Raw genomic sequence first — 26,383 nt, 5'->3', positions numbered from 1 at the left:
GCAGTGGATCCTTGTTAAAGTCAACTTATGCAGCAATCGTGCACTGACATCCCAGTTCATACTCACTAAAAACAAATATCACAACTAGCTCCCCTGTACCCACAGTTGGTGGAAAATCGCATATTGCTTAACTGAAAATAACACACATCACTGATTTCTCACAGGAATGCACGAAAGCACTTGGTAAAGCATTCAGAAGAGCAATAAGAAGCCCACGTTAGCTGCTCCTCCACGTCAAAATTGTAATACTGACATTCTTGAGAGTCCAAATGGCTCCAAATGAAGGTTTGCTCGTATCCTCTCTCTTCCAAATGACTCCTGAGGCTGGCATGTATAAAGCAGACCACATAAACTGCAGCCCAAATGTAAACAAAATGTGGAGAAATAAAGAACATATGTCCAAAGCATATTTTCTTGACCCTGTCCTACTGAAAACGTGCCTACTTCCTGTTCTCAGTTTAATCCAACACAATCTGCAACCATCTTTAGTTCTATTACCTACTACCTGGTGCACATGTGCTGTCAGTTTATACACAGAAAACACAGCTGAGGGAGATCTTATTACTGCTGCCATTTAGAAGGTACCTGTTTGCAGAGATTAAGGTTCTAAGTTGCTAAATAGCATTTTCTTTTGTTTCCTACCAAGTTAGGAACCACTTCTGGAAGAGAAAGAAACAGTAGATAATTATCAGGTTATGTTTCACAAGAAGAATGAGTTGTTTTCCAAATGAAATAGTACAGAGTAGATTTTATACTGAATGTTTGCACAATGCTAAGAAATTGAGACCTGCGCTTAACAATTGCACCACGTTATTCCTAACAGCTGAGTCGCCCTGAGTGGCAGCAGCCACACAGAAAGACAGAGCTGGCCGGCTTGCTCAGAGCATCACCTACATGGAGTCTACTTGCTGAAATGGATAAAAATAGCCATACTGGGCACAGAGGCATGAGATGCGAGGGTGCGGACCGCGCCCCCCAGGGCTGCTGTGTCAAGGCTGTGTCCTGGGAGCTGGCTCCAGGATAAGGTTGTAAAGAACAGTCCTGAAGTCTTATTTCCTCCAATCTGGAAGAGCAGTGACTCCAAAGTTACAGGGGGAGAGGGCCTCAGCGGGGACAAGTGGCTGAAAGCAATGCCAGTAGCATTTATGAAAGGACATCCTTCCAGGGGCATCTCTCCCTGCTTCCCAAGCAGGACCATGTCAGAGGGAGCAGAGATGGCGGAATTCATGTGGAAGAGTGTGTGCTGTCTTTGGGTACAGGGAAAACAGCTAGAGCAAGGTACTTCACTGGAGGGTAACAATGGCTATGTCTTCAACCTTGTCTTTCAGAACCAGGAGAAGGCACGGATAGCCTGAGCTTCCTAGGCAGCAAGACCGTGGCCCAGCCTGGACTTATCACCAGTGACGTCCCATAGTGGCCATGGACCAGGCAGATCCTTGCTCCCTGCACTCTGCTCCTTTCTTCTCCTTAAAACACAGTGGGAGCATCAAAGACAGTCACAAAAGTAACCGCCATGTCAATAGCTAGAACAATCTTGTCATCTTCCCTTTGCAAAGGATCATCTTCATTCAGATGTCTGATCAAATGTAACCTCCATGATGTTTCTGAGCTCCCTACATAAAACAGTACACCAGCCATGCATGGGTTCCCTGACCTATCACATTTCCTGCACAGCCCTGTCTCTACATGAAATTACATTCCCTCATCCATTTATTTCTTCATTATAATTATTCTCTCTAGAAAAGGCTGTGAAGTGTTATGTGAGAAATCCCATGTCTGGACCAATGAACAATACACAACAGTACTCAACCAACATCTGATGGCTGAATTAACAAAATTAGTCACCGTGGTTGCCACTGAAGTCATGAAGAGTCCCCAACAGATAAGAAAACAGCATGTTGAGGTCACAGTGCTGGCCAGGCCTGTGAAGCCAAGAGACTGCACACACAGGCAGAAAACACTTTCTCCTGGTATGAGCTTCCTCTAACTCATACCTTGGCAACCAGGATTCTCTCTTTCCATTTGTCGCTCAAATATATGATAATAGTCTGGTTAACTCTTTCTATAAAGATATTGCCTAATGTACCACATGGTCCAGTCCTGAGATTCCTCCCAGTTAAGCTCAGGATCTTAAATGAAAGGAATGAGTTGGTCCCAGCGGGGTGATCTGCACACGAAAGGGGGGCGGGCAGCCTCGGTGGTGGGGTCGGCCAAGCACAGCCTTTGGTTTTAAGTCATTTGCTCTCTTTTCTAGACTCACTATCCCTCTTTTTCTTTTTTCCCATGGTCTTTTATGTGATCCATTTTTCTTGTCTTATTATGTCTCTTTATTGGTGCCTACACCACAGATAAACTTCATCTTTTTCAAAGCTGGCTGCACACACCCTTTCCGAAGCAGGAGGCCTTGCACAAGCTCCATGGAGCACCATGAGCCACGGGCAGCTCGGTCCAGAGTCAGCACCGCAGTGTCCAGCCCCTTCCCCACACTGCATAGGATGAAGCTGCGTGTGTCCACATCTGTGGCAATTGCCCAGCATTCCTGGATTTTCTAGCTCCCTGGATCTCAGAGATCACCAGGCCAGTAACCTCAGCTGACAAACGAGGAAAGAGGGACCACCAAGGGTCACAAAAGTAAGGAGTTGATGGAGTGCAGACCAGATCCCAGATCAGGCCTCTGAGCAGTGAGCTGGAAAGGCCCAGGAAATCACGCCGGTTTCCTCAGAACCTGGGAAAAGATGAGTGAGCTGAAAGAAGTCTGGGAGTGAACACAGCGCCTCCTGCACACATCAGTCCGCTACTTTAGAAATTCCCAGATATTCTTCTTAAAGCAAATAAGCACATGCTAGTTGAGGGGAAAGGCTAGGTCATTGCTCTGTTTTGTTTCTACCCATGAAGCAACATTTCCTTATCCTCAGCATCTCACACACCTAGCGATTCTCCCCGTGCTGACCTCTGGCCTAGCCGCTTGGTAATGGAAAGCGGCTGGCTTTAATGTGCCAGGGCTGGAGTGTGAAGGGTTAGGATGCATTCGAATGCGGTTAGGTTAAGATCAGCTCCAACAGGAGAAAAATCTACACACATGTTGAAAAGATCTGAAAAATGCCTGTATTCCCAACCTGATTACGACTTACATTTTTGCATGGTTTGTCAAAGCAGATCACTGAAATCAAATCAAGATGTAAAAAGGGATAAAGTGGTTTTCCTCCTCATTCCTCCATTAATCAGCATGACCCTGGGGAGAGGGGGACTCTTCCCTCCCCACCTGAGGCGAGGTGGGGGGACTCCTGGAAGTTATGCGAATTTCACCCACTGCTGCTCCAGTTCCAGAATTAATTTTGTAGGTTTTATTTCTGACATTAGTAAATAGAAGTTATTTTATTGCAGATTAATTTGCCATTTCTATCACTAGTTCATTTTATTTCCCTTTTAATAAAACAGAAATTTCCAATGTAACTTTTAAACCCTGTTTAATTTGAAGGTCATATAAAAATTCATTTTATTAAAGTAAAATACAGATACAGTGATTAGAGCAACGGCTGGATTTTCCTAATACACAAAACTTAGTAAAACCTAAACACAACCCAGAGCCTGCTGCTGGTTCCCTTGTCAAAGAGAGTCACTAGCAAATCACACACAAGGTAAACAGACAACAGTGGCAGGTATACGCCAGCAAGCCGGCACAATGCTGGTAGCATAAAGATCAGAATGCAATATGCACTGTGGTTAGCAACCCAGCTAATGTCTAGAAAAGTGTCACGCAAGATGGACTGGTCGAAATAAAGAGTTTTGGAGGGGAGGGGAATGTGTTGGCTCTGGTCACACATAAGCGTGTTGGTTACAGGAGCATTTCCAGGTTAACTTTTGCTATTAATGTAAACCACAATGGGGGACCAAGGGGCTGCACAGGGACGGGGGAGGCCACTGTGTAAACAATATACAACAAAGAAGGCCTGTATTTCCAATACCTGAATACATCGGGGTTGTTTTCGGCAGAAGGTTGCAGGTTAAATGCTCTCAGCTATCCAAGAAGTGGCTTATTAGTTTTGTAAGAAAATATTGTCTTATATTTTGACTGAAAAAAATACCTAGTTTAAGTGAACAAAACCATCCTTGTTAGTGAAAAGCAGGCCCTAAAATACTTTGTTTCAGAAACTCAGTAAGGAAAAGCAAAACTAATTCAAGAGGAAAAGCTGCTTTCTTAACAGTAGCTTCTGGATCTGGATCTAATCGTTCTCAAAGGCCGACTGCAGTCTTAAGTCCTCCAAGTCTCATCTTTCTCCATGGATCAGAGACATTCTCTACGAGGCAGCGCCATGGGGATAGAAACCCATTTAAAGTGGAGACTCATTCTCCTCAGGGCTGAGCCAGAGAACCGAAAAGCACGCACCAACAGAGTGAAGGCCGAAAAAGGCTCGGATTATTTTAAAGGGCAGTTTTCCAAACACAACTTTCTATTTCACTTTTCGGTTTCACGCACTAGAAAATCCAAGTTCATCCATGGCAATGTGGCATCTGCCAGCGACACAGCAAACCTCGGCTGCTGCTGCTTTCCAAGCCCCTGTGACCACTACAGATCACATTCTGGCATGCGCCTTCCCCCGACTTCTGAAGGGGCCTAATCCTGTTATTACAGAATAATGACTACAAATCAGCACAACTGCTACAAAGAGCTGCATAAACACACACATGCCAGTAGCTGTTTTCTACAAATTATTATCAAAACAAAAAGGAACAGCTAATTGTGGTAACATTAGGACAATGTTTTTTCCTCCCAGTGTTTGGGAGAGTTTATTTGAAGTGGTCATCTTCAACTAGGGACGACGCAGATGGTTTTACAGACCTGTAAACCTTTCTAATCTAAACTCTTCTCCCCTGAACACTGGCTGGCCACTTCCCTCAGACAGCAACATCTGCAGAGGCCTGATTTCACAAGAACTCATTTTTATGGTACATTTGCAAGAAAGAAAAAACACACGCTTTTAGAACTCTCATTTTAGAAAGCGCATTTGTAATGGATTCTGAGCTATTTTAAGGTATCACGAAAGCATATGAAATGTTCACTTTATATTCTTGACAATTGAAACGCCTGTTTCTGAATAAGTCAAATAGGATTTTACCTCCTGCCCAGTGTCTCTCCGGGTTTCTCTGTGGCTCAGCAGCTTTCCCTGGGAAGGAGGGGAGGGACTGGCCGGCACCAGCAAGCGCGAGAGGAGCAGACCTACCTCCTGGGCAGTGCCGCGTGGACAGCTTGCATCGCCTGGACTCCGCAATGGTTGGACAAGGCATGGTGTCCTTTGCTGGCTTCTTAACAATTTGCCGTGTTCTGGTTTCCAGGCCCCATTTAAATCCACATGTGCGATTATTTCTGCTACACGTTCCCCATTCGCTCCAATGACCGACTTCACATCCTTCTAATAAACATCAGAAAACACAAACACAGATGACAGCTGGTATCCAGGCTGCAGCATCACCCCGCTCTCACAGTGCCTCCCACACCCCCGCGGGTCCCAGCAGTGAAGTCCCAGCCGCACAGCCCCACATCAGCCGGAGGGGCCTTGCACGGCACAAAAGCCAGTGTCCCTAAGGGTGCTGACACCGGAATCCTGGATCCCTCAGACACGGACCGCAGAGCCCACTTTACCCCAGGGTCGGGGCGACACTTCACAAAGTAGTTCCAATGCCCTTGGAAGTCCTCTGCTTTTCCAACAGGTGCCTGGAAACTCCTGTGTGCTTCTTGCTCTCTACAGCCGTGCCTTACATTGCGAGTTTAAACAGTGAACGAATACGACCAGCTGTCTGTTTCTCAGGTGGGTAAGAGCTCCCTGCATCCCCTCAAAAGACTAATCTGGGAAGGCAGCACATGCTCCACCACCCCGAGGAGGTGCAGAGGGGCAGAAGGGCCACAGTCAGTTCGTCCCCTCCTCTCAGCCTCACCGCTAAGCAATGCCTCACACTGCTGGGTGACTTCAGCCCTGTGCATCACGGGGCTTCAGCTGGCTCTGAGACTTTTCAAAGACACTGGAGCTCTTTACTCGGAAGGGCTTGGGACTCTGTCTGTGCCATGTCTGTGAAGACTTCCCAAGCATTTCCACGGAACCTTTGCACCAGGCAGCGGATCCCTGTCACAAGCAATGCAACATTCTGCACCTGCTCTTTCCCTGAGCTTCTTTTAACAGAGTTGCCTGCACACATGTATTAACTCACACATTTCTCCAAAAACTTCATATTTAAATGCATTCACCTCTGTAAGCTTTCAAATATATAATTACAGGTCATTCAGGCAATATTTCAGCAGGAAAGAAAATGTCAGTCTTCATTCAATTCTCTCCATGGGAGAGGGATAAAGTCTGACATTCGGGTGGCGAGGGGACTGTCGTGCAGCTATAACTGGCTTCGTTTGCGAACATGTAGTCTCTGAGAGACCTGCACCATTTAATTGTGGCCTAAAAACCCCATAGTATTTTACAAACATCAATATAAGAAATGTATAAGATGCATAGACCTAATTTTTCACAAATAATATACATGCATTAAGTAATATATTCTAGGAATCTAAATTTACATTTTATCTGTAAAAATTATTTGCAGCATGCAGTCAATCATCAACAAAATAGATTTGGCACAAAAACTTCTTTCAGCAAATTTACTTTTTATACAAATGGCCAAGCAAGGAGCACCAAAATTTATTCATTTGTACCCATAAGCAACAGAACAGCTAATTAACATGGTGTTGACTGAAAATTTTTGTTTCTCCTAATTTCCCAAGCAAAATATCTTTAACGATTATTAATAATTTGTTAAGCTAATAAGAAATAGATGTACAAGGAATGATAAAAAATGGTGAATGTTTGAATTAAAAATATAACCAGACATACAAGCTTAAATATTGCATGATTTCTCTTATAGAAAAAACCCAAAATATAAATGAGGAACAAAACAAAAGATAGACAATAGGAAAGGTGGGGAAGGAGATGAAAAAAGACACATGCTGAGAATAATGGGATAAATAAGCTTGAAATTTAGAGAGCATGTTGAGGGGGATTAATGGCAGAGCGTCTTTTGCTGTAATAAATGTTTCTTTTAAACACTCACCATGTCTTTTGATTACATTCACTGAGCAATTGTTCATGGGAATTTCTGCATCATAAAAACACGATGTCGTGTCCTCATCGACCTCCCTCACTGGACCTGGCACTGTGCGACTTCTGCCTCTTCCCCAAAGCCAAAAGGACCAAGAAAGGGGACAGTTTGGTGGGTTCGCAACACTGAGGCAGCCACAAGAGTGCAACTAAAAACAACCGGGAAAGATGACTTGCCAAGCAGCTTCAGAAACTGGCGGGGACGAGGAGATACGTGTTTGACATGAGGGAGAGGACTTCTGAGAGGGATTCATGGCAGTCTGTCAGTGTAATAACATTTTTAATTTAACCATTCACCTTATTTTAAGTATATCTCATATTAGACAGGTGATAAACTATCAGCACTTAAGTGGGTTAATTTACCAAATATACAACTAACAAACTGAACCAAGACATTGTATGAGACTACCCAGCATCTTGATTCCTAAGGAATTAAAAAGCAACAACATAATTTTCAGTAATTAATAAGAGAAACCATTTGTCCTTAGACTGAGTATATCCAGCACGCATATTTTCAAGAAGCAGGTGTGAGGGCTGCAGTGAGAGAATGGACTGGGAACTACGCACCCACACATTCCATGGTGTCATCCAAGGGGGCAAAGCCATCTGGACATTCATCAAAGCAGCGGCCTCTGTGCAGATAGAAGCCGGCTTTGCACTTGGTGCAAAAGTCTTTGCTGAAGCAGGAGTCACAGTTGTCTATTCTGCATCCTAAAAGTTAAAGAGAAAAATAGAAAACTTCAGTCAAAGAAATGTACTGGTTTTGCAAATAAAATTTTCACCAATTCCCTGGTTAGCCGGGTCGTACTCTACTGGCTGAGAAGCATGTGCTTCTCCGACCTCTCAGAGGTCACCGCCCGGGGCAGTAGGAGCCCCTCGGGAAGGCTGGCAACTCCACATGTGCCCAAACGCAGGAGGGAGAAGAGCCAGCCACCCTACAAGTGACTTGCTTCGGCAGTGCAGTGCGCCCTGGCCTCCTCCGGCCCACAGAGGGAGAGGAGCAAGGCGTGGAGCCTGATCCGGAAGACACGCTCGGAGGCGTGGTGTGTCTAGAGCACCGGTCTACGCGGTGTTCACCTCCTCACAGGGCGACCTGGTGCTGGGGTTCATCTCCCGGAAACCCCAGCCCCCTGCTATGTGCACTCCCAGGTGCTCACAGTGCCTGAGGCAGGCACAGTTGCCCCAGACCCTGAGACAGAGACCAAGTCCCCGCGCTGGGCATGCGGAGCGGCTCCAGCGCCACCTCCCCACCTGGGCTTCTCTCCAGCCTCTACCTCTGTCAGCAATCTGAGTCGAATCCACACTTGGAACCAGCTCTGCGTCTGCAGAGTCTCTCGCCTCCAGCCCCTCCCACATGAAACAGAGATGCCAGCACGTGGAGGCGCACACCTGTTACCCCAGAACTTGGAGAGGCTGAGGCAGGAGGATGGCAAGTTCAAGATACTGCCTGGGCAAGAATTAGCAACTTAGCAAGGCCCTGTCCCAAAATAAACGGCTGAGAATTAGCTCAGTCCAAAGATCCTGGGCTCAATCCCTAGTACTACCAAAGAGAGGGGGGGGATGCTGAGTTAACAAAACCATGGTAAGGGCTTGTGCTGCTTTGTGCAAATACAAATACAAATACAAATACAAATATAAATTAGTAGCCCCCAGAGTGAAACAACACATGCCTTTTTCAAACACACACATGCATTCCAACAAAGCACTGTAAAAGTAATAACCCATAGATCTGCTAGTGGCCAGCACTGCTCGAGGCAGCGACAAATGGGCCTTGTGGAGAGGAGGGCAGCAGGCTGGTGGTGCATGGGTGATGCAGCTCAGGCGTCCACAGGTTCCGACCTACGCTGCTCATGAGACTAACTGAAAGCAGCGAACCGCAGGTAATATGCTATGGAAGCTCATGGCTTCACATGTATTCATTCAACAAACCTCAAGCACTAAAGTTGGGGCTTTAAAGATTTAGAAACCTAAAGTTCTCACAAGCTAAGAGATAATGGAGTAGAAAATGTAAGCAAAATGTGAAGTCAACATTTAGTATTACTATTCCATAAAATTTTTGAAAATTCAGGAAATGCCAGGAAGAATTTAAAGCCTTTAAAAATTACTACAATAGATTACATTTTCTATGTAATGACAGTTTCCAAACCTGTAAAAATAAAATGGCAACTCTGCCTTTCAGGTTTTACTCTGAACAGGTTTTTATGTGTCACATGGCCACCGTGCAGCGGCTAACTCGGGGTCAGCGCATGGGACAGGCCCTGTCAGAGACACAGGCCTGAGCACTGTCAGCCTTCTCTCTCTGCTTCCAAAGCAAGCAGCCCTCTGCCTTGCAGAATTATTTCCCAAGAAATAATGACAGACTTTCCAACGGATACCACAGGGTGAAGAGAACAAAGAATTTACATTTAAAGAGGGCACACACTTCGTAAATCAAGCTTATCTGACCTCACAAGGTCTGGTCTCACCCTCAGATGTGGCCTGCACCAATGAGCTTTTGGCTAAAAAGTCACAGCAACAGCATTTGGAATTAATTTGGAAAGGTCCTTTGTGATCTGTTGTCCCTTTGAGCTCCCTTCCCTTGTCTTTCCTGCTCGCCACCAGCTTGCCGCATGTGGGATTTTGGGGATGAGTCGTTCCCAGTCCAGTCCTCAGGGACCTTCCTGGGCACAAATCCTGCTGGAAGAAAGCTCAGTCTGCTCTGTCACCAAGTCAGAGCAGAAGGAAAATCCAGTGCAGTGAGACGGTGGGACACTACGCTCTGACTGGCACAGGTGGCTACGGTGAGGCCCCGAAGCTGGAGAGCTAACAGGTGTGTAACAGACACAGTGTGATTCAGTGAGACCACGCATACACACATGTGTGCATGTGTGAAGTCACTTACAAAATGTGGTTTGGGAAGGGATGGAGAATTTTGAAATGTTGAAACTGTTACGTTTCTGAATCCCATGGCTCTTTTGTAATCACAATAAACTTATGTGAGGAAAGCATAACGGAAAGGTTATCAAAATGTGCGTTCGCAACTTGCTTGAGTTTACAAACACGTCTCTGTGCTGCCACTGTGAGATGCACCCTCTGATTCGACGGCAGGGATCCAGAAAGGCGTACTCCGCAGTGTGCCTTTCCCAGGCTTGGGTGCGAGCTCTCCACCTCACACCTCCATCCTGGCCTTGCAGTCTGCTCTGCCTCTAAAGCTCAGCGTTCTCCTCCACTCCACCTGCTTGCAGGGGGCCAAGACACTGCCTGTGTAGCAGGTGTCTCTCACAGGTGGCCTGGCCTCGTGCCCCTGCCAGCCTGGGTGTCCCCATCACCGTGCAGCAAGGAGGAAGCCCGGGCCCCATGTCTAGGCCTCTGCCCTCAGGCCTCCCGGCCTGCCAACGCCTGCAGCCCAGGCCTTCCCTACCACCTTCCAGGCTCCAGGCACACATGGCCTGCCCTGCTCAGCCCCTCCTGGGCAACTTTTGCACTGGGTGGGGAGTTTCAGGGCTCACAGTCCAGCACTCTCTCCTCTACCAGCAGCTGCTTCCCAAACCCCTCAGCTCTTTACCCTTGGGTTTGTTTGGTTGATTGATTTTTTGAGATAAGGCCTCCTACACAGTCCAGGCTGGTCTTGAGCTCATTAAGTTGCCCAGACTGCCCTCAAACTTGCAGCAATCCTCCTGCCTCAGCCTCCCGAGGGCTAGGATGACAGGGTGTACCACCACACCCAGCTTATCCTTAATCGAATTAGCATTCATATCAAATTCATTACCTCTTTATATATAAAAGTAAAACAGGGTCAGGGATGTAGCTCAGTGGTTCCACTGCCTGCCTCGCAAGCACAAGGTCCTGAGTTTGATCCCCGGTACCAAAAAAAAAAAAAAGTAAAACATCCTCATCATAAATAAAATTCTAAAAGGAACAGGAGTTTAAAAGGAAACTGGAAATCCTTTTCCAGGTGAAGGGAATATCGGCCAGGTGGGCTGTGGCTAGCAGACGGCTGGGCTGTCACCTGGCCAGAGGGTCTGTCCTGGACAGGACACAGACCTGGTCCAGTCTGTCCTCCCCAGCCCCGTGAGACCCTCACACAACCACATGTAGGCCACGTGGGCTCCGGCCACACGGTCCTACACTGCCGGAGGACATGAGGCATTACCCACCCCACCCCACAGGCTCGGCCACAGGAAGGGGATGCGAAGAGCCCCTGCTCTGCCCTTGGCCCCCTGTACCCCTCCCGGCTGCTTCCAGCACGGAGGGCTCAGTGGCATCGCCACACCTCGGGGTACCTGAAAGGTGCTTCACACCCCACTTGCTGCCGCACACTCACAGCGAAGGCTCCAGGTCCGAAAAACTGCCTTGCATGCAGGGCTGAGACCAACAGGGCCACATGCAACAGCGGGCCCCAGGCCGCCAGTGCCGGCTGAGGAGGTGGTAGCGGAGCCAGGTACCCCGGGGCAGAGATGGTGGGTGGGGCCAGGGACGCACACGCGGTGTGGCTTTCATCCCTGCCAGTGGAAGCCGGTGGAAAGCGGGTACCCGGCAATCCTTGTGCTGGACAGGGTCAGCCAGCCGGCAGCCCCAGGCCTCAGTCTTCCAGCAGCAGGGAGGCAGTGCCTGCTGTCCACAGGGACTGGGCGAGGAAGGGGGTGGAGCGCACGGTCCAAGGACAATGCTGGGGGACCTAGGCTGGGAGGGGGACCGCAGGCACCTTCTTCCTCTGGCCTCAGCCTCCGGACAAAGACAAGAAGGGCCTCCTCCTTAGATCTCACATTGTCAACTCTGAAACCAGGAAAATCAAACTGCAGTCAAAGCAGAGGAGAAGCCACCTGTGCTGCAACCACTGGCGAGAGCCTGACTCCATGTGAAGGGCAGAGATGGAGCGGGCAGAGAGGAGCCATCCCGGCCCTGGTGCTCTCGGGGATCCCCACCCTGCACCAGCCCAGCCTCTCGGGGCTCTCTGAGGAGCAAGGCTCTGTCACCACTACCTGACACAGGTCCCCAGCTGCAGGTGCCTGATCACCCCGTGGCAGGTGGCCCAGAGCCCCTGGAAGAAACAGCTCAATGATGCTGAAATCTGACAGAGTAAAGGTGTAGCTCGCTCCAGGAAAATGGCAAATTAGACTCGGAGACTTTGCTCGTGGAAAGCACTGCACTGTGCAGCTTGGTGTGTGGGTTCATGAACTCGTCCGGATCTTCCTAGGCTTCTCTGCCAACTTCAACCACTACTGGGTGACAACCTTCCCGAATTTACAGTGGCTTCTGAGTAACCCCGAGTTGCCAAGATTACACATTTCTCACACAGTGAGAGGGTTGATAAAAACCACCACTCAGCAGCTAGGACTACCTCATTAAAACTGAGTCCAGCTGCAGAGTGCACAGGAAATTGTCATATTTCAACCAAAGGAGCAAGATGGACACCGAGCAGCTTTGCGGCCTCGGTGCTTTGTAGAGCTGTGTGGGTGGCAAAGCAGACGAGGCCTGGAGCCCGGATCCCCTCCAGGGCCGTGGATGCTGGCCTGGCCTGCACACACTGAAGGAGGTCAGAGGACTCTGTCTCTATGCCAGCCTCGGCCCATGGGTGTTAAGAGGCTCAGTAAATGGAGACCCCAGTACAGGTCTGCTGTGTGCCTGGTGATCAAAGAACCAAGCTGCCACTAGCAGAAACGTTCACGGACTTGGAGCAAAGAAGGGGAGATCAGAGGTGGAGGGAGGAAGCTCGAAGAAGACTTCCCACCTGGAAAAATGTGAACAATCGGTTCATATGTAACACCCTGCTAGCTGCATAAATCACGGTCCTGACACTTACACTTAACCTGCTAATTACATAAGATACATGCACCACTCCAAAGAAGGGTGTTATGTGGCTTGACTATTTGTGTTATGGCACAAGGACCTTAATAATTTATAGAAATATATATGGTGTGGCCCACGCCAGTGAAGCCATTCTCCACAGACCACACCGCAGAAAGCATGGTGCTTTGCCCTGGCTTTAGCTGCGCAGCTGAACAAACCACCTGTTGAGCACCTCACGGACGTCATCTGCTTGGTGCTAGGGACAGGGTCAGGGAGCCTCTGAGGGCTGCTGTGCCTGCGGAGGAGGCTGGGTTGGGGTCAAAGCTGCCCCCGCTGTGCCCTGTACCCTTTGCCCTCAGATGGCAGCACACCTGACCCACTGTGTGGCAGACCCAGTCCTAGCCAGGCAGGGGCAGGATTCTCCGCTGCTGCTAGGTAGGATGCGTGGCCCTCACCCCAAATTCACCTACCACCAAGTCCTACTTTGCGTATCAGGGTACCCTTTATTTCAGATTCTGAAGATAGCTCTGTTGAAATATTACAATTTCCAGTGCACTCTGTGCAGCTGGACTCAGTTTTAATGAGGTAGTCCTAGCTGCTGAGTGGTGGTTTTTATCAACCCTCTCACTGTATGAGAAATGTGTAATCTTGGCAACTCGGGGTTACTCAGAAGCCACTGTAAATTCGGGAAGGTTGTCGCCCAGTAGTGGCTGAAGTTGGCAGAGAAGCCTAGGAAGATCCGGATGAGTTCATGAACCCACACGCTAAGCTGCACAGTGCAGTGCTTTCCACGAGCAAAGTCTCCAAGTCTAATTTGCCGTTTTCCTGGAGCGAGCTACACCTTTACTCTGTCAGATTTCAGCAATGGAAAACCAAGTAGTTGTTTTCCTCCTGACTTATTTCAGCTTTAAGTCTTGAAGCACCAGCTCATTTTCAAAAATCGTCAGACTCTTATTTGTGAGGTAGGTGCTGGTAGCATCAATGTCTGAATATTTAAACACTCACCCACCCACAGAGGGTGGAGGAGGAGGAGGAAGAGGGGGAAGAAGAAAAGGAAGAAAGAACAGTACAGAGGCTTGTGTAAAATCTGTGGTCAAGAATGAGGTGCCATAGACGCTGGCTTCACTCTCAAAGTCATTCTCACAGCAAATGAAACTAACCCTGGTGTTCTTGCATCTGCTAGGAATATAGTAGTGAGTGTTTTAAAAGGGATTTATTTTCCATGTAAGGGGGATGGTAGGAGAGCAATTACTTCAAAATAAATTTGACAGCAATGAAGAAAGTTCTGAAAATGATAACCTACTTATCAGATCCCACATTCCTGCCAGAAGCTGTCTGGCCTTGGTCACTCCTGCCTCTCCTTCTCTGGTGACTGGTCGCCCTCTCACTCAGGTGAGCAGGGACAGCTCGGCAGCCTCCGGGCCTGACCCTTCTGTTTGGAAGGCAGCTCTCTGCCCAGGGAGGCTGGGCTGTGTGTGCTTCACTGTGTTGACCTTTGCTCAGCCCCTGCAGGGACACAGGAATCTCCCAGCATCGCAGGGCAGGCCAGGGCTTGCCGGTGCTGGGCCAGGTCAGGTGGTGACACCCAGCTCTGCCTGGCATGGGGCAGACACTGTCGCTCAGGAACCAAAATTCCAAAAGCTGCTCAGGAAGAATGGCAGCCAGGTCCTGCCCCGGGTCATGGTTTCTACTTCGAACTGGAGAACCACAGAAATTACACACACCTGGAAGGGAGGAGCCCTCAGGGCAGAGTGAGGCCTCACCTGGGCACAAAGGGCTTTGGGCCCAGGGCAGGGCTGAGTCACCGCGCAGGGTGGCCTCCCACAGCATCTGACACTCAAGACACCCAACTCGTGATTAGTTATCAATCCACCTAAATCTATACCATTTCAGTGACCTACTAATTTCTCACTTGTGAATAAAGGAGCTAGCTGGAAAGAAGAAAATAATTTTATAAAATAATGCAATGGGGCCAAAAGAGCATAACTCACACACATGGCTCATCCTTGGTCTGATGTCTTTAGCTGTCTGTGAAGGTGGCTTTGGTGAGCCTGCTCATCTAGCTTGACGATAAAAGCAGATATGGTCTCAGCTAGGTGTGGTAGGGCATGCCTGTAATTCCAGCACTGTGGGAGGCTGAGGCAGGAGGATTACGAGTTTGAGCCCAGCCTGGGCATCAGAGCAGCTGAGTGGGACTCTGTCCCAAAAATAAACGAAGACTGAGACTCTGTGTGAAGGCCCTGGGTGCAGTCCTAGTACTGCAAAAAAGAAAAAGAGAGAAAAGGGAGGGAGGGAGGTGGAGCGGGTGTGGGCTCAGTTTCGGCTGCACCTGTGTCACTGGCCTTCCCAGGGCTCTGGTTCACCTCTCACATCATCAGGGCAAATGAGAAACTGTCGGTGATGGCGCCCTAAAGACCACGGTGCTGCACAGGTGTCCCCTGTGTACAAAGCAAAACAGAGCTTGAGAAATAGGCCCCGCTCTTAAGTAGTAGGTCAGGCTCCCCCCTTTTTTTTGGCCTTCCAGCCATTAGAACCATTCCCAAGCCAAAACCACTTTTGTAAGGAGTATTAAAAACCACGTGGGCTGGGGATTTAGCTCAGCAGTTCGGTGGCCTGCCTTGCAAGCGCGAGGACTCCGAGTTCAATCCCCGGTACCAAAAAAAAAAAAAAAAAAAAAAAAAAAAAAAAAAAAAAAAAAAAAAAAAAAAAAAAAAAAAAACCAACAACAACAAAAAAACATGGTCAGTTTTCCTGCTTTGTTTGTCTGTTTGGTTTTTTGAGGCAGGGTCTCACTATGTAGCTCAGGTTGGCTTCAAACTCTCAGCGACCCTGCTTTCACCTCAGGAATGCGCCCCACGGGTTTTCCCTGAGCGGAGTCTCCCAGCTCCTGGGTGTTCTCACCGTGATAGCTGCTCCAAGGGCTCTGCAGGTGCTAAGGAGTCAAATTAAAACGGGCCACGGCTCACAGCAGCAGACACGACGCTGCCACAGTGCCAGCCGTGACACTCGTGCCTGAGCGGGAGTGTCCGTCCCTGAGGCTGCTCACAGAGCCCTACCTGGCCCGCTGAGGCCGCCTTTCAGGAGCGTGAACCTTCCGTCACTCCCCCGCTTCCGCGCCGACGGCGAACTGCGCTCAGGACGGACTTTTCGCCGCACTGCGGGAACCGAGACGAGTCCACAAACGTGCGCAGGTGGACGCCCGCCCGACCCCGCCGGCCTGCTCGCCCAGACCAGAGCTGAGCTCACAGGGCTGCAGCGCCTACCCGTGCCCGCCCACACCACGGGACAGCACTGACCACGCGCCTTTGGTGTTTCCACAATGGCGTTATGTTTTCGGGAATAAATGCTCTAGATTATAACATTTCCTCCGAATCGGGCACTGATTTACTCCGGCTGGCCGTGAAGCATCTTGCTTAGCCGCACAGAGAAGCGGAGGGACGTGGACAGCTCTGTCCTGAGCCTGCATGGGACTCAGTCGTCCCGGGGTTTCTAAGCTGCAGGGCCCAGGGCCTGACGCCCCCTCCGAGCCCAGCATGTTTCCAGCCCAGCGCGCTCTCGGAGGGGCGATGTACCATAGACGATTTCTCCCTTTAGAAAACAAAAATCGAATCTCTGGAAATTCTTAAAGGATTGGGAACACTTAAGTGACCTCTTATTAAAGAAAGAAGTCAAGGAAATTGAGATTTTCATGTTCTGGTCTATAATTGTGCACAATAGTTTTGTCTAAATACATGCTTCGTTAAGGAACAGGGACTGAAAAGAGCGTTTCCTGGGGTCGGTCCTCCGCACATGGGTATGAGGAAGCCCTTCCTTCTCAGCGGCAGTGTCCAGACTGCCGGAGGCATGGCTGCAGGGAGGGAGAAGGCGGAGGGGAGGGAGAGAGAGGGGAAGAGGCTGAGGAAGAGGGAATAGGATTCTTGTCTTCTTAGCCCAGCTATGCCGGCACATGCTACTTGGGAGGCTGAGGCAGAGCCTGAGCCAGGCCTGTTTAGGGACATACTGTGTCACGATGAATTAAAGGGGCTGTGGCAGTCAGTGGCAAAGGGCTTGCCTGGCGTGCTGAGGCCCCAGGTTCAGTCACACACACAGCCAGTTCACACCTGTCTGCTTCCTGCCCCAGCTGTGGGCAGGACCTGCTCTCAGGGCTTGGGTGGGACTGAGGAACTTCAAGCATCCTCTAAGAGCTGCCTGAGGTTGCTCTTACCACTGTGCAGGAAGAGCTATTCACCGGCACAGCCAAGGCATGCGGGAGCCCTTTCCTCCGGGATGCGAAATCAACCAATCACCAGGACGCTTGGTGACAGGGTGGTTGGTGCCTGGGTACTGTGTCTCTCCACCGTCATCCACACAGTCACTGCCAGCTCCTCACGCGCGTCCACATCCCTGTGCACTGTCCTAAATGCTAGATGTGGTGAGCAGAAATGACTCCGTGCACAGCAAAAGTGACCTATAGCTTTTGTTTTACGCGTCTATGACGTGATCCTCTCTACAAGACTGAAACTCACAATGGTAAACTAGCAGAGACACAGATGAGGTCCAGCACCGAATGCACTGCATCCTCCCTGGGGCCCCTCCCAGGCTAGTGTGCTCCCACACAGCCACCTGCCACCTATTCTTGGTTGGAAGGGTTCACCGCCAACCTCACCAAACAGATGTCACTGGCACGGCACATGGGAGGGACCTGGAGGGGCAGTGCACACTGCCCTGCTGAGCCGCCTCCTGCTTCTGCCCTTCCAGGCTGTACCTTCAGCCCTTGACCATTACCTGGGCCAGTTAATCTGTGACTCCCGGAGACCAAGCCTTTGGTGAGATGCCCTAGAGCTAACACCTGTGGACAGCGGTTTTGTTTTATCACAGACACTGCTGCATCAAATGTAGCAGCCACCTTGCAGCAATGGGTCTGCGTCAGCAGAACACAGAGGATCAGAGACAGGCAGGTCACAGTCTCTGCACTGTGCTCCACCCACAGGGTCTTCAAGAAATCACCCCTCAGCCTACTAGGGCACGGTCAGGTTGATGGCCGCTGTCCTGGCTGTGCAGGGCCCTTTCCAGGCCCAAGCTCTCCCCAGCCACCCACCACCCAGAGCCTGGCCTAACAGGGCCACTGTTTGGGGAAGAACCAGCACAAGCAAGCACCCAGGAGGATTCTGGAACTGATTCTGAGATGTTCTTCTGGCTCTGTCTGCCCAGAGGAGACGTGTAGCTGGCCCAGTGCAGACTGTCCCTGCCTCGCCTCAACTGTGATCCTCACCATGCTGGTCTCTGAGCTTCGCAGCCTCTGTGGCTTCACAGCAGTAAGGGTTCAGTTCATCTCCGGCTGACAACTAGAGCAGCCACTTCCATCTGGGTCTGCATGGAGCCCCAAGGAGTCAGGACAGTAGACACGACCGGGCTGTCCCCAGGGCTCAGGGATGAGTCCCTGGAACTTGGAGACCTCAGGGCCCGCCCTCAGCACGGCTGAACCGAACCTGGCCTACTCTGACTTGGAAGCCACTGTGGACGTTGGCCACCTTGACCCCTCTCACCAGGGCCAGCACAGATGCACGTGCCAAGTCTGCAGATCAGAGGAGGCCGTTTGCTAGAGTCCTTACCAGCAAAGTGAGATTAAAATGAATTCGATTCTCAGCTATCAAGACAGTTGTTGATGATGGTGCTGGGTGTCAAGAACAGGAAAGGGGAGAGAGTGCTGCAAAAACTGGGGGGCTGGGAGGAGAGCACCATCCTGAAGGCAGCTGCTCAGCCCACGCGGCCTGCTCACTTGGGCCCAGAGCAGCACTGGCGCGATCATGACCAGGGTGTCTTGTGCACACTGAACCCCAAATGCAGGAAGACGGGGCGTGGGACAGGCAGTGGGGACAATGGACGTGTGCTGTGTGCAGGGACAAATCTGCCCACGTGGGGCCCACTGACTGTGCACCCAGCAGGCACAGCAGGAGAGTGAGCATGGGAACGACGACCACATTTCCTCCCCGCATCCTCCTGTGCACACAGGGCTCTGAAGCCCTTGCTAGGCAGAGCCACAGCACTGCAGGTTCCCAGCGCAGTCACACCCTGAGCAGGGCCACCTTGCCAGCCCACGCCCCCTGCAGCAGGTCCACAGCAAGAGCCCCAACCTCTGGGGAGAGACAGACGGGGCCCTGGAGTCCCTGCTGCCCTCCTGCTAAGGAAGCTACTTGGCACACAGTCCTGCCCACCACTGTGGTAGAATGGCCCACCGTACAGTCCACATCCCTGTGACCCCATCCAAGGAGCAGAGTGCATAAAACAGCAAGGAGACCCACTAGACCTCATCAGGAGACAAGGGTGCCGGGTGCCGGCTCCCGGTACACCTTCCCCAGGGCATCACCTGTGTGTTTCTGAGCCATCACTGTCAGCAAGGCCAAAGTACACAGGGTCATCACTGAGCCCACACCCACCATGCCCCAACTCGGCTCAGGCCGCTACCAGAGTACCTTCTGTCACTGCCCCAACCAGTAAGTCCCCCAACTGGCAGATCCCACCTCAGATCTCCTCCTGAGGCTTCCTCTCTGCTCTGTCCCCAGCTGTGGCCTTCATGATAACCACTGTCCACATGGGACCAGAGCAGTCGCCTCCTCCTGCCTGAGCACCAGTGTCCCGGCTGCCGCTGAGGAGATTCAGAAATGGGACACCCGGGCCTCCTGCCTCCTCCTCCTCCACCACTGTACCCCGACTTGACACACGCTTCTCGACAGCTGAGCTCCTGGGGCCCTGCAGGTCCCCGTCACAGTCACACCAAATTCCCTGTTTTCCTAAAACGCTGCTGCCCAGAGCACAGCTTGTATGCCACATCAGCCTGGCATGAGTGTGATCAGAGCCAGAACCGGGCTGCAGTTACCCGGCCCTCCCAGGTGAACACCCCAATCAGCCCGCTGCCTCTGCCAGTGTGCTGAGGCGCAAACGCACAGTGAATGAAGGCGCCCGGCTCAGCTCTCTGAGCCTGCACACCCTCAGAACGCAGCCCCGAGCTCGGTCCCTCAGTCAGTGACCAGGCCCTTGCCCTGAGAGGACCGTGCTCTCCACTCCCCGACCCTGGGCGCCCCACCCTCCCACTGCCCTGGCCACATGGTGAAGGAGCAGGTTGGGGCACAGCAGGTCCCTCACTCCTGCCTCTCACAGCTTCCCCACAGTCACGGCGGAGCTGGCCTGCGCTGGACTCCACAGCATCCCGCAGACCCACTGCCCACCACTACAGCCCATCAGAGCCCTGCTCTTCAGCACATGAGCAGTGGGCTCTGCTGGGTCCCCGGAGCCTGGGCTCAGGCAGAGTTTCAGCTCTGACACTGACCACTGCCCCTCTCAGCCTCGTTTCCTATCCGTGAGCACCATCCTTCAGTCCTTATTTTCCTCAGGCTCTGTCTCAGCCTCCCCCAGGACCCTCTGCCCTGGCTGCTGGATGTCAGTGTTCTCCGAGCTCCACCCAGAACCGCTGGTCTGCTCCACCTGTAGCTCTTCCTTGTGCCAGTGGTTCCTCAAGACTTCTCCTGAGGGCCTCGGATCCTGCCCCAGGCCCTGGAATGTCTTCCCTGGGCACCCATCCTGCCTAGCCCCATGCACCCCAAGCCTGTCCTCCCCAGGAAGCCACACTTCACTGCATTCTGTGCCCTGCTGGCTTCCCTCCTGGGTTCCTACCCCAAGCCGTCCACATCATCTCACCACAGCCTTGGCTCCACCCACTGTTCCAATTCTGAGCCCTTGAGTCTCCCTCCATATCTCCGTCCACACCCTCCGCCATCTCCCTCGTTCACAAGCAGTGACTCTGCCGGGCCCGATCCTGCAGTCCACGGCCTGGGAAGCACAGGTCAAAATCCCACTGCCTCTCATAGAGAAGCAACACAAGGAGTCAAACACGGAATGTGTCAGTGAACTGACCGGTGCAGGAAGGAAAGGAGGGGAGGAAACGGGAAGGGAGGGAGGAGGGAAGGAAGAAGGGATCTGCTGGAGCGGGAAAGGCTGCACTTCAAGCCAGACGGCCAGGTTAGTCTGCTAGCACAGAGCTGTTCCCACTCTTCGACCAGTGCCTCTGAGCTCAGTGCCTTCGTCTTGATCTTTCTCCAACTCGTCCTTCATAAAAACCCTAAGTTTACCACTGCCTTATTGAAAGTCCATCGTTGACTCCTGTTAGAGAGCTGTTTGAATTGCTTGAACTTATCATAAAAGACCTGTCTTGCTCTGGGCTCTGCCCATTGGACCACTCTCATTGCTGGCTGTGTATATAATTAAGCCCAGTTGCCGTGTTTTATTTGGCAATGGGTGGTGCTTGTCTCTGCATTTCCCACTTCTGTCTACCTCTGTGCTTAAGCCTGGAGACACCCTGAACACCGAGCTTCTTAAGTGTCAGCTCTGTCACTGCTGGGTCCATTCTGATCTTCGGAAAACAGATTTACCCAGTTCAGATGATACATAACCTGCTTCACACACTTGTTTAAAAATTTAAGGAGCAAAAGCACAAAAGTTACACAGAGCAGAAGCTGCAGCACCAGCCGCCTTCAGGACTCTGTCATGGTGGGTCCTGTTCCCCGGGCCAGAACTCCTCAACTCGACACCAGGGACATTTCAGCTGTGTGGCTCCACGCTGCGAGGCTTCTCTCTCCCACACCCTCAGGATGCTCAGCGACATCCATAGTCTCCCAGAACTGAAAATGTCTCCAAATACCACCACGTTCCCAAAGTGACAAAATCACACCACCTGAAAGTCCCTGCCATGTCCTTGACAGCCAGGGGTCAGTGCATCTCCAGGCATCTGGCCCGAAAGCCAGCACATAGAAGATATTCACTGAGCCACAGTCCTCTCTCCGAGTGCTACAGGTCAGCTTCACCTGCTTTGAAATTTCTGCCAGTGTATGTGCTGTTGTTATGGCTTCCTCCACTGGACACGATGTTGTCAGGCTAGCTGTGCTGTGCTTCCTTGCTCTCTGCTTCTGAGCTCTCTCTGGTAGGATGCTGATCTGCTTTGTGTCCCGTTAGACGGTGGCCTTTTCTAATCTGTATCTCTTGTGCACAGTGTTGTCAAGGTGACACCTCCTGCATGTGGGTCACAGCTCCGGCAGTGGCTGTGCTGACAGAAAAGGTGGGAGAGTGGGGGCTGTGACGGGGCAAGGCTCCTCTTCCATGGCCTCTGTGGTTCTATGTGTCACCTTGTGATCAATCCCTAAATTCCTCATCAGTAAACTGATATTACATCAAAGGTGTTTTAAGTGATTAATAATAAGAGTTTTTAAAGTAGAAAAGAGGAGAAGCCAGGCACTCTGCTAAGCATCCTACAATGCAAATGTTCAGAAATGAGTATTCAACTTCATTTATATCAGAGAAAAGCATATAAAAGCAACAAATGCATCTTCAGATTTCTGCACAGCTTCTGGGAAAACATGAGGGTGGGAGATGTGGACTAGACTTCCATTAAGACCTCCCAGAAGTCTTCAAAATGTATTTTATGGGGCCAGGGGTTTTGCTCAGTGGTGCCATTGCCTGCCTCACAAGCACCAGGACCAGACCCCTGGTATTCAAACAAAAGTGTTTTACGCTTATGAGGTCATCTTCCAAAAACAAATCAGACCAATCTGTAAAAACTGTATGTGCACAAAAAGGAGTAAGTATTTATATGTAAAGCTATCTCCCAAAGACCTGCTTATAGCTGCAGAAAGCTAAAAGCGAGTGTTCTACAGGTGACTGGGCAATGCATCACAGTCTTCCCTCTCAGGAGAACGCACACAGCTACAGCTAACAGCCTGAAAAAATGTCCATGAATCACTGAGTTAAAATGGGTGACAGAACATAGCAAATCTAAGAGAGGGAAAGATATGAAGGTCATAGAAACAAAATATCAGGGACAGAAGCCAACATGTTAGCTTTTGTTATTTTGGAGGTGTGTTTTCTTTTGGGGTTCGCATTTGTTTCTCATTAAAGTTTGCATACCTTCTAAGCTTTCTACTAGGAATGTGCATAACAATTTGAAAATGAACGCTCTTATGTAAATAAACTTCCCAATGAGTGAGAAACAGAAAGGCTGAGTGACGTCACCTAGTTTAGTGTGCACGCACGGCCCCTCCCAGGGACGCTCACCTTCCCCTTACCAGGCTGGTGCCTCTCAAGACTCACACCATGTCCCAAGACATGGACCTCGGCCAACAATCGTGCACAGGTGTTCTTGGAAAAAGATAACTGCTTTCCACATGGAGTCTTGCTACACTGATTAGGAAGCAGAAGAGTCAGTTTCATTTATAAGGTTTTCCAAACTAGTGTTGCTTAAAGTATAATCATCTTAACAAAAACTGGACATTGTTTTAGATTCTATGTCTGTGGCCACTTTTCTGATTTAAATCTTCCTCATTCTCTAAATGGGATGCAGATATCGGTGACTGCAACAAATCTATGAAAGGATCAAATACTTCAGCAGATCCAAGGCTGTCCAGAGTCATGGACCAGGAATTAACGATTCCTCACTGCCCTCTGCTTCACAGGAGTCTGGCTGAGAAGCGCTTCCCACCTATACAAGGTAAGAAACAGTTTCCTGCAGGTCAGCAACACCAGCAGGGACTGCACTCGCTCAGATCAGCACAGCCAAAGAGGTGGGAGAGGCCACGCCCACGCAGATCTCTTTCCAAGGCTGGGCCACAGCCTGGAAAGAGGTCACCTCCAGGGGCACATGGCTGTTGGTCCCTGAACTCTCCCCTGCCCTGGGAGAGGGCTGGAGGCCTCTATTCCCACCTGTAGGGACATCATGGCAGGGTGCAGGCTGCAAGCCTACGGGCGGCCCACAGCGCCCACCCTGCCACCCGGCTGCCTCCATCCACATCCACCCCAGTCATCTCCCAGGCACTGAGGGTCAAGACTGGACAGTGCACAGTGACCCACCAGGCAGCCTGAAGCACTGTGAACAGGAAACCGCTCAAGCTGGACCCCACCTCCTACTGCTGTGCTCAAACCAAGAGAAAAATTATCGGGAAGCCCAGGTCACACCTTATGAACAAAACACATCTTTGCAAACCACCTAATCCACTGACCCTCATCTGGAGTTGTGCCCCTCCAACAGTCCAAGCAACTCCCTGAAGTGAGTATAAATGAAACTTCCTCCTAGGCCTAAATCTTTCTGTCTCTGCTACTGGAAAAACCAACCACCTGTCAATTCAATTAGAAACTTAGGCTGAAATCCGATTCTCCCTCCTCCCACCATGCACTGGTTACCAGGACGCATGGATCCTGCTTCCACCAGACTGCAATGGTGCCAATGCCCCCCACTCTGCATCCAGCCCCTTCGCCCTCCTCACTGCCGCTCTCAGTCAGGCAATCCACCTCCTCACGCACGTCACAACAGGTGGCTGTCCTCCTTATTCCCTGGCAAGCTCCGTGTGTCCACGTGTCCAGCCCCTCTGCAGCCTGCGCCCCCCACCTCCACCTAGCCGCTCCTGCCCTGCCCACCGCCAGCCCAGTGTCCTCATCTGGACAGCATTGCTCTCCTATTCTGGGTGTCTGGAAATGTCTGAGGACATTTTGCTTGTCACCATGACTTGAGGGGACAAAAGACATTTAAAGGGCAGGGACCATGGACACTAAGTGGCTGTCAGTATGAGACAAGTCCTACAACACAGAAATGCCTTCCCAACATTCCCAGCAACAGGCCTGGCAAGACCTATTCATTCAAACACGTTGTCACTTCTACCTGAGTACAGCTCCTTCTTTCTAGACTCTACCTAACCACCCCTGCCAGTTCTGCCTCCTTCCGACACCATGCTGTCCTTGGCCAGTGCAATTTCAACCCCTCTCTTAACCGAGGCCATCTTGACTGAATACTCTGGGGAACACAGTGTGTTCACGGGAGATGCAAGAGAAGGATTTAAGACCATGGGCTCAGTAATGCTGATCTCCACTGTCTACTCAGGAAGTAAATCACTCTAGATGTTTGGATTACAAATGAACAGATGAATCTTCATTCCCATGCCTTAACATTGTTTATTGTTGTTAAACTTAGAACTCAGAACAGTTTGAAATAAACTATATTTTAGCAGCAATGGTGCTTTAAAGAAATCTAAAATGCATATATTTGGCTGCAGGTGAGACTGCAGCAGGTATTGCGAACTCAGTACAGGAGAAAGAGCCGAGATGCGGTGGAGCACAGTGCATGCTGCGTGCTGCATGGAAAGGCTCCAGACTCCCGTATGTGTGTGGCGTGGAGGGCTTCTGCATCTGTGAGTAATGACTAAGTGATGAGTGTGCCTGGGAGAGCCTCACGCTGAAATACTTGTTCTCCATGAGAAATAAAGCACGCGTGTACCCGTGAGACACACTTGCATGCAGAAGTAAAGCAGAAGTGAGCCAACTCCGCTCACTTCTGTGAGACGGTGCCCGTGGTCTCCAGCCCACTCCAGCCCACACCCAACCCCACCCGCCGCACACCCTGACCCCCCAAGGGAGACCATGCTCACGTGCACATCTGTTCATGTCAGGTGCGCGGTGCCCATAGTAGCCCGCCGGACAGGCGTGCAGACACTCCCCGTGCTGGCGCATGCCCTCGCGCCGCAGGAAGAAGAACAGCTTCTGCTGGCACCGGCTGCATCCGTTGTCCTTGGAGCAAGACAAGCAACCCTTGCAAATAGGGTTTGATGCGTAGCTGGCTGAAAGAAACCAAAGGTAAAAGGCACGTTCAGATGTGAATGTGATCAGGCTCTGGTCAATGTGCCCTGGGGAGAAGACAATGTCACTGTCTTGCCACTCTTCTCATCTAGAAAAATTAAACAAGTTACAGTGGACACCTGAATTACCAACTCAACTCATTCTCGAGGGCTGGCCGTAACTCAGTGCAGGCCCAGACTCTTCTGCACAGCCTTCAGTCTCTCTCCTGCACACAGGCAGATCTCAGGGTCCTTCGAGACACTGGCCCAGGATCTCTCGGTGACCCCCACACAGAAAAGGATGCCGTCATGTTCCTTCCAGAGCTCTGTAAGGGTGAAATCTGTATCTGAAACCATCTGGGAGATCATCTGGAAGCACAAGCCGCCAGCATTTGGGTAATAACTCAAGACTTTGGCTGTAAGTTAAAACTAAAATTCTGGTCCTAACCAGGTTGTTCATGTCAGGCTGCTTGTAACTTGACAGTCCATTATATTCTCCCACTGCAAAGTGGGGAGGAGGGGGAGAGAAGGAGAAAGAGAAAGAGAGAGGGGAAAGAGGGGAGGAGAAAGAAGGGGAAGAAGGGTGAGACAGGACAAAGGGCGAAGGGGGGGCAGGTGCCACTCACCCAGGAGCAGACTTAGAAACGGAGGAAACTCAGAGCCACAGCTGAGGCCGGAAGCTGGACCTGACGGGCTGCAGGGCCGCTACACCAGGCAGAGGTGGACCTTACAGCAGGATTCCGAGTGCGGCACAGGGAACATGCTTGTGAAGAGCTGACCTGGACCCATTTTGTGTGGACGGCAGTGGAGCCAGCTCTTTGTCCACGGCAAATATTATAACTTCATTAT

At 50.7% G+C, this 26,383-nt stretch overlaps 1 protein-coding gene across 2 annotated transcripts in view; it reads right to left on the bottom strand.

The window, feature by feature from the left end:
* Rspo2 (R-spondin 2) overlaps window positions 1-25,710 on the bottom strand; it is a 58,675-nt gene extending 32,965 nt beyond the window's left edge. The window contains exons 1-4 of one of the 2 annotated variants that reach the window (XM_033759739.1): window positions 25,694-25,710; window positions 25,349-25,537; window positions 7,707-7,850; window positions 5,223-5,408 (exon numbers count right to left, since the gene is read on the bottom strand). In XM_033759739.1, coding sequence (XP_033615630.1) covers window positions 5,223-5,408; window positions 7,707-7,850; window positions 25,349-25,537; window positions 25,694-25,697 — 523 coding nt within the window. In that variant the 5' untranslated portion in view covers window positions 25,698-25,710. Of the gene's footprint in view, window positions 1-5,222; window positions 5,412-7,706; window positions 7,851-25,348; window positions 25,538-25,693 lie in introns of those variants that run through there. The other variant, XM_019206257.2, reaches the window with a different exon arrangement.
* Window positions 25,711-26,383: the final 673 nt, after the last annotated feature.

This window comes from Fukomys damarensis, unplaced genomic scaffold (genome assembly GCF_012274545.1).
Source record: "Fukomys damarensis isolate Sample0158 unplaced genomic scaffold, DMR_v1.0_HiC HiC_scaffold_5, whole genome shotgun sequence".
NCBI classification, from domain to species: Eukaryota; Metazoa; Chordata; class Mammalia; order Rodentia; family Bathyergidae; genus Fukomys; species Fukomys damarensis.
The sequence above is the reverse complement of the archived record's forward strand: the minus strand, read 5'-3'. Positions and strand labels throughout refer to the sequence as shown.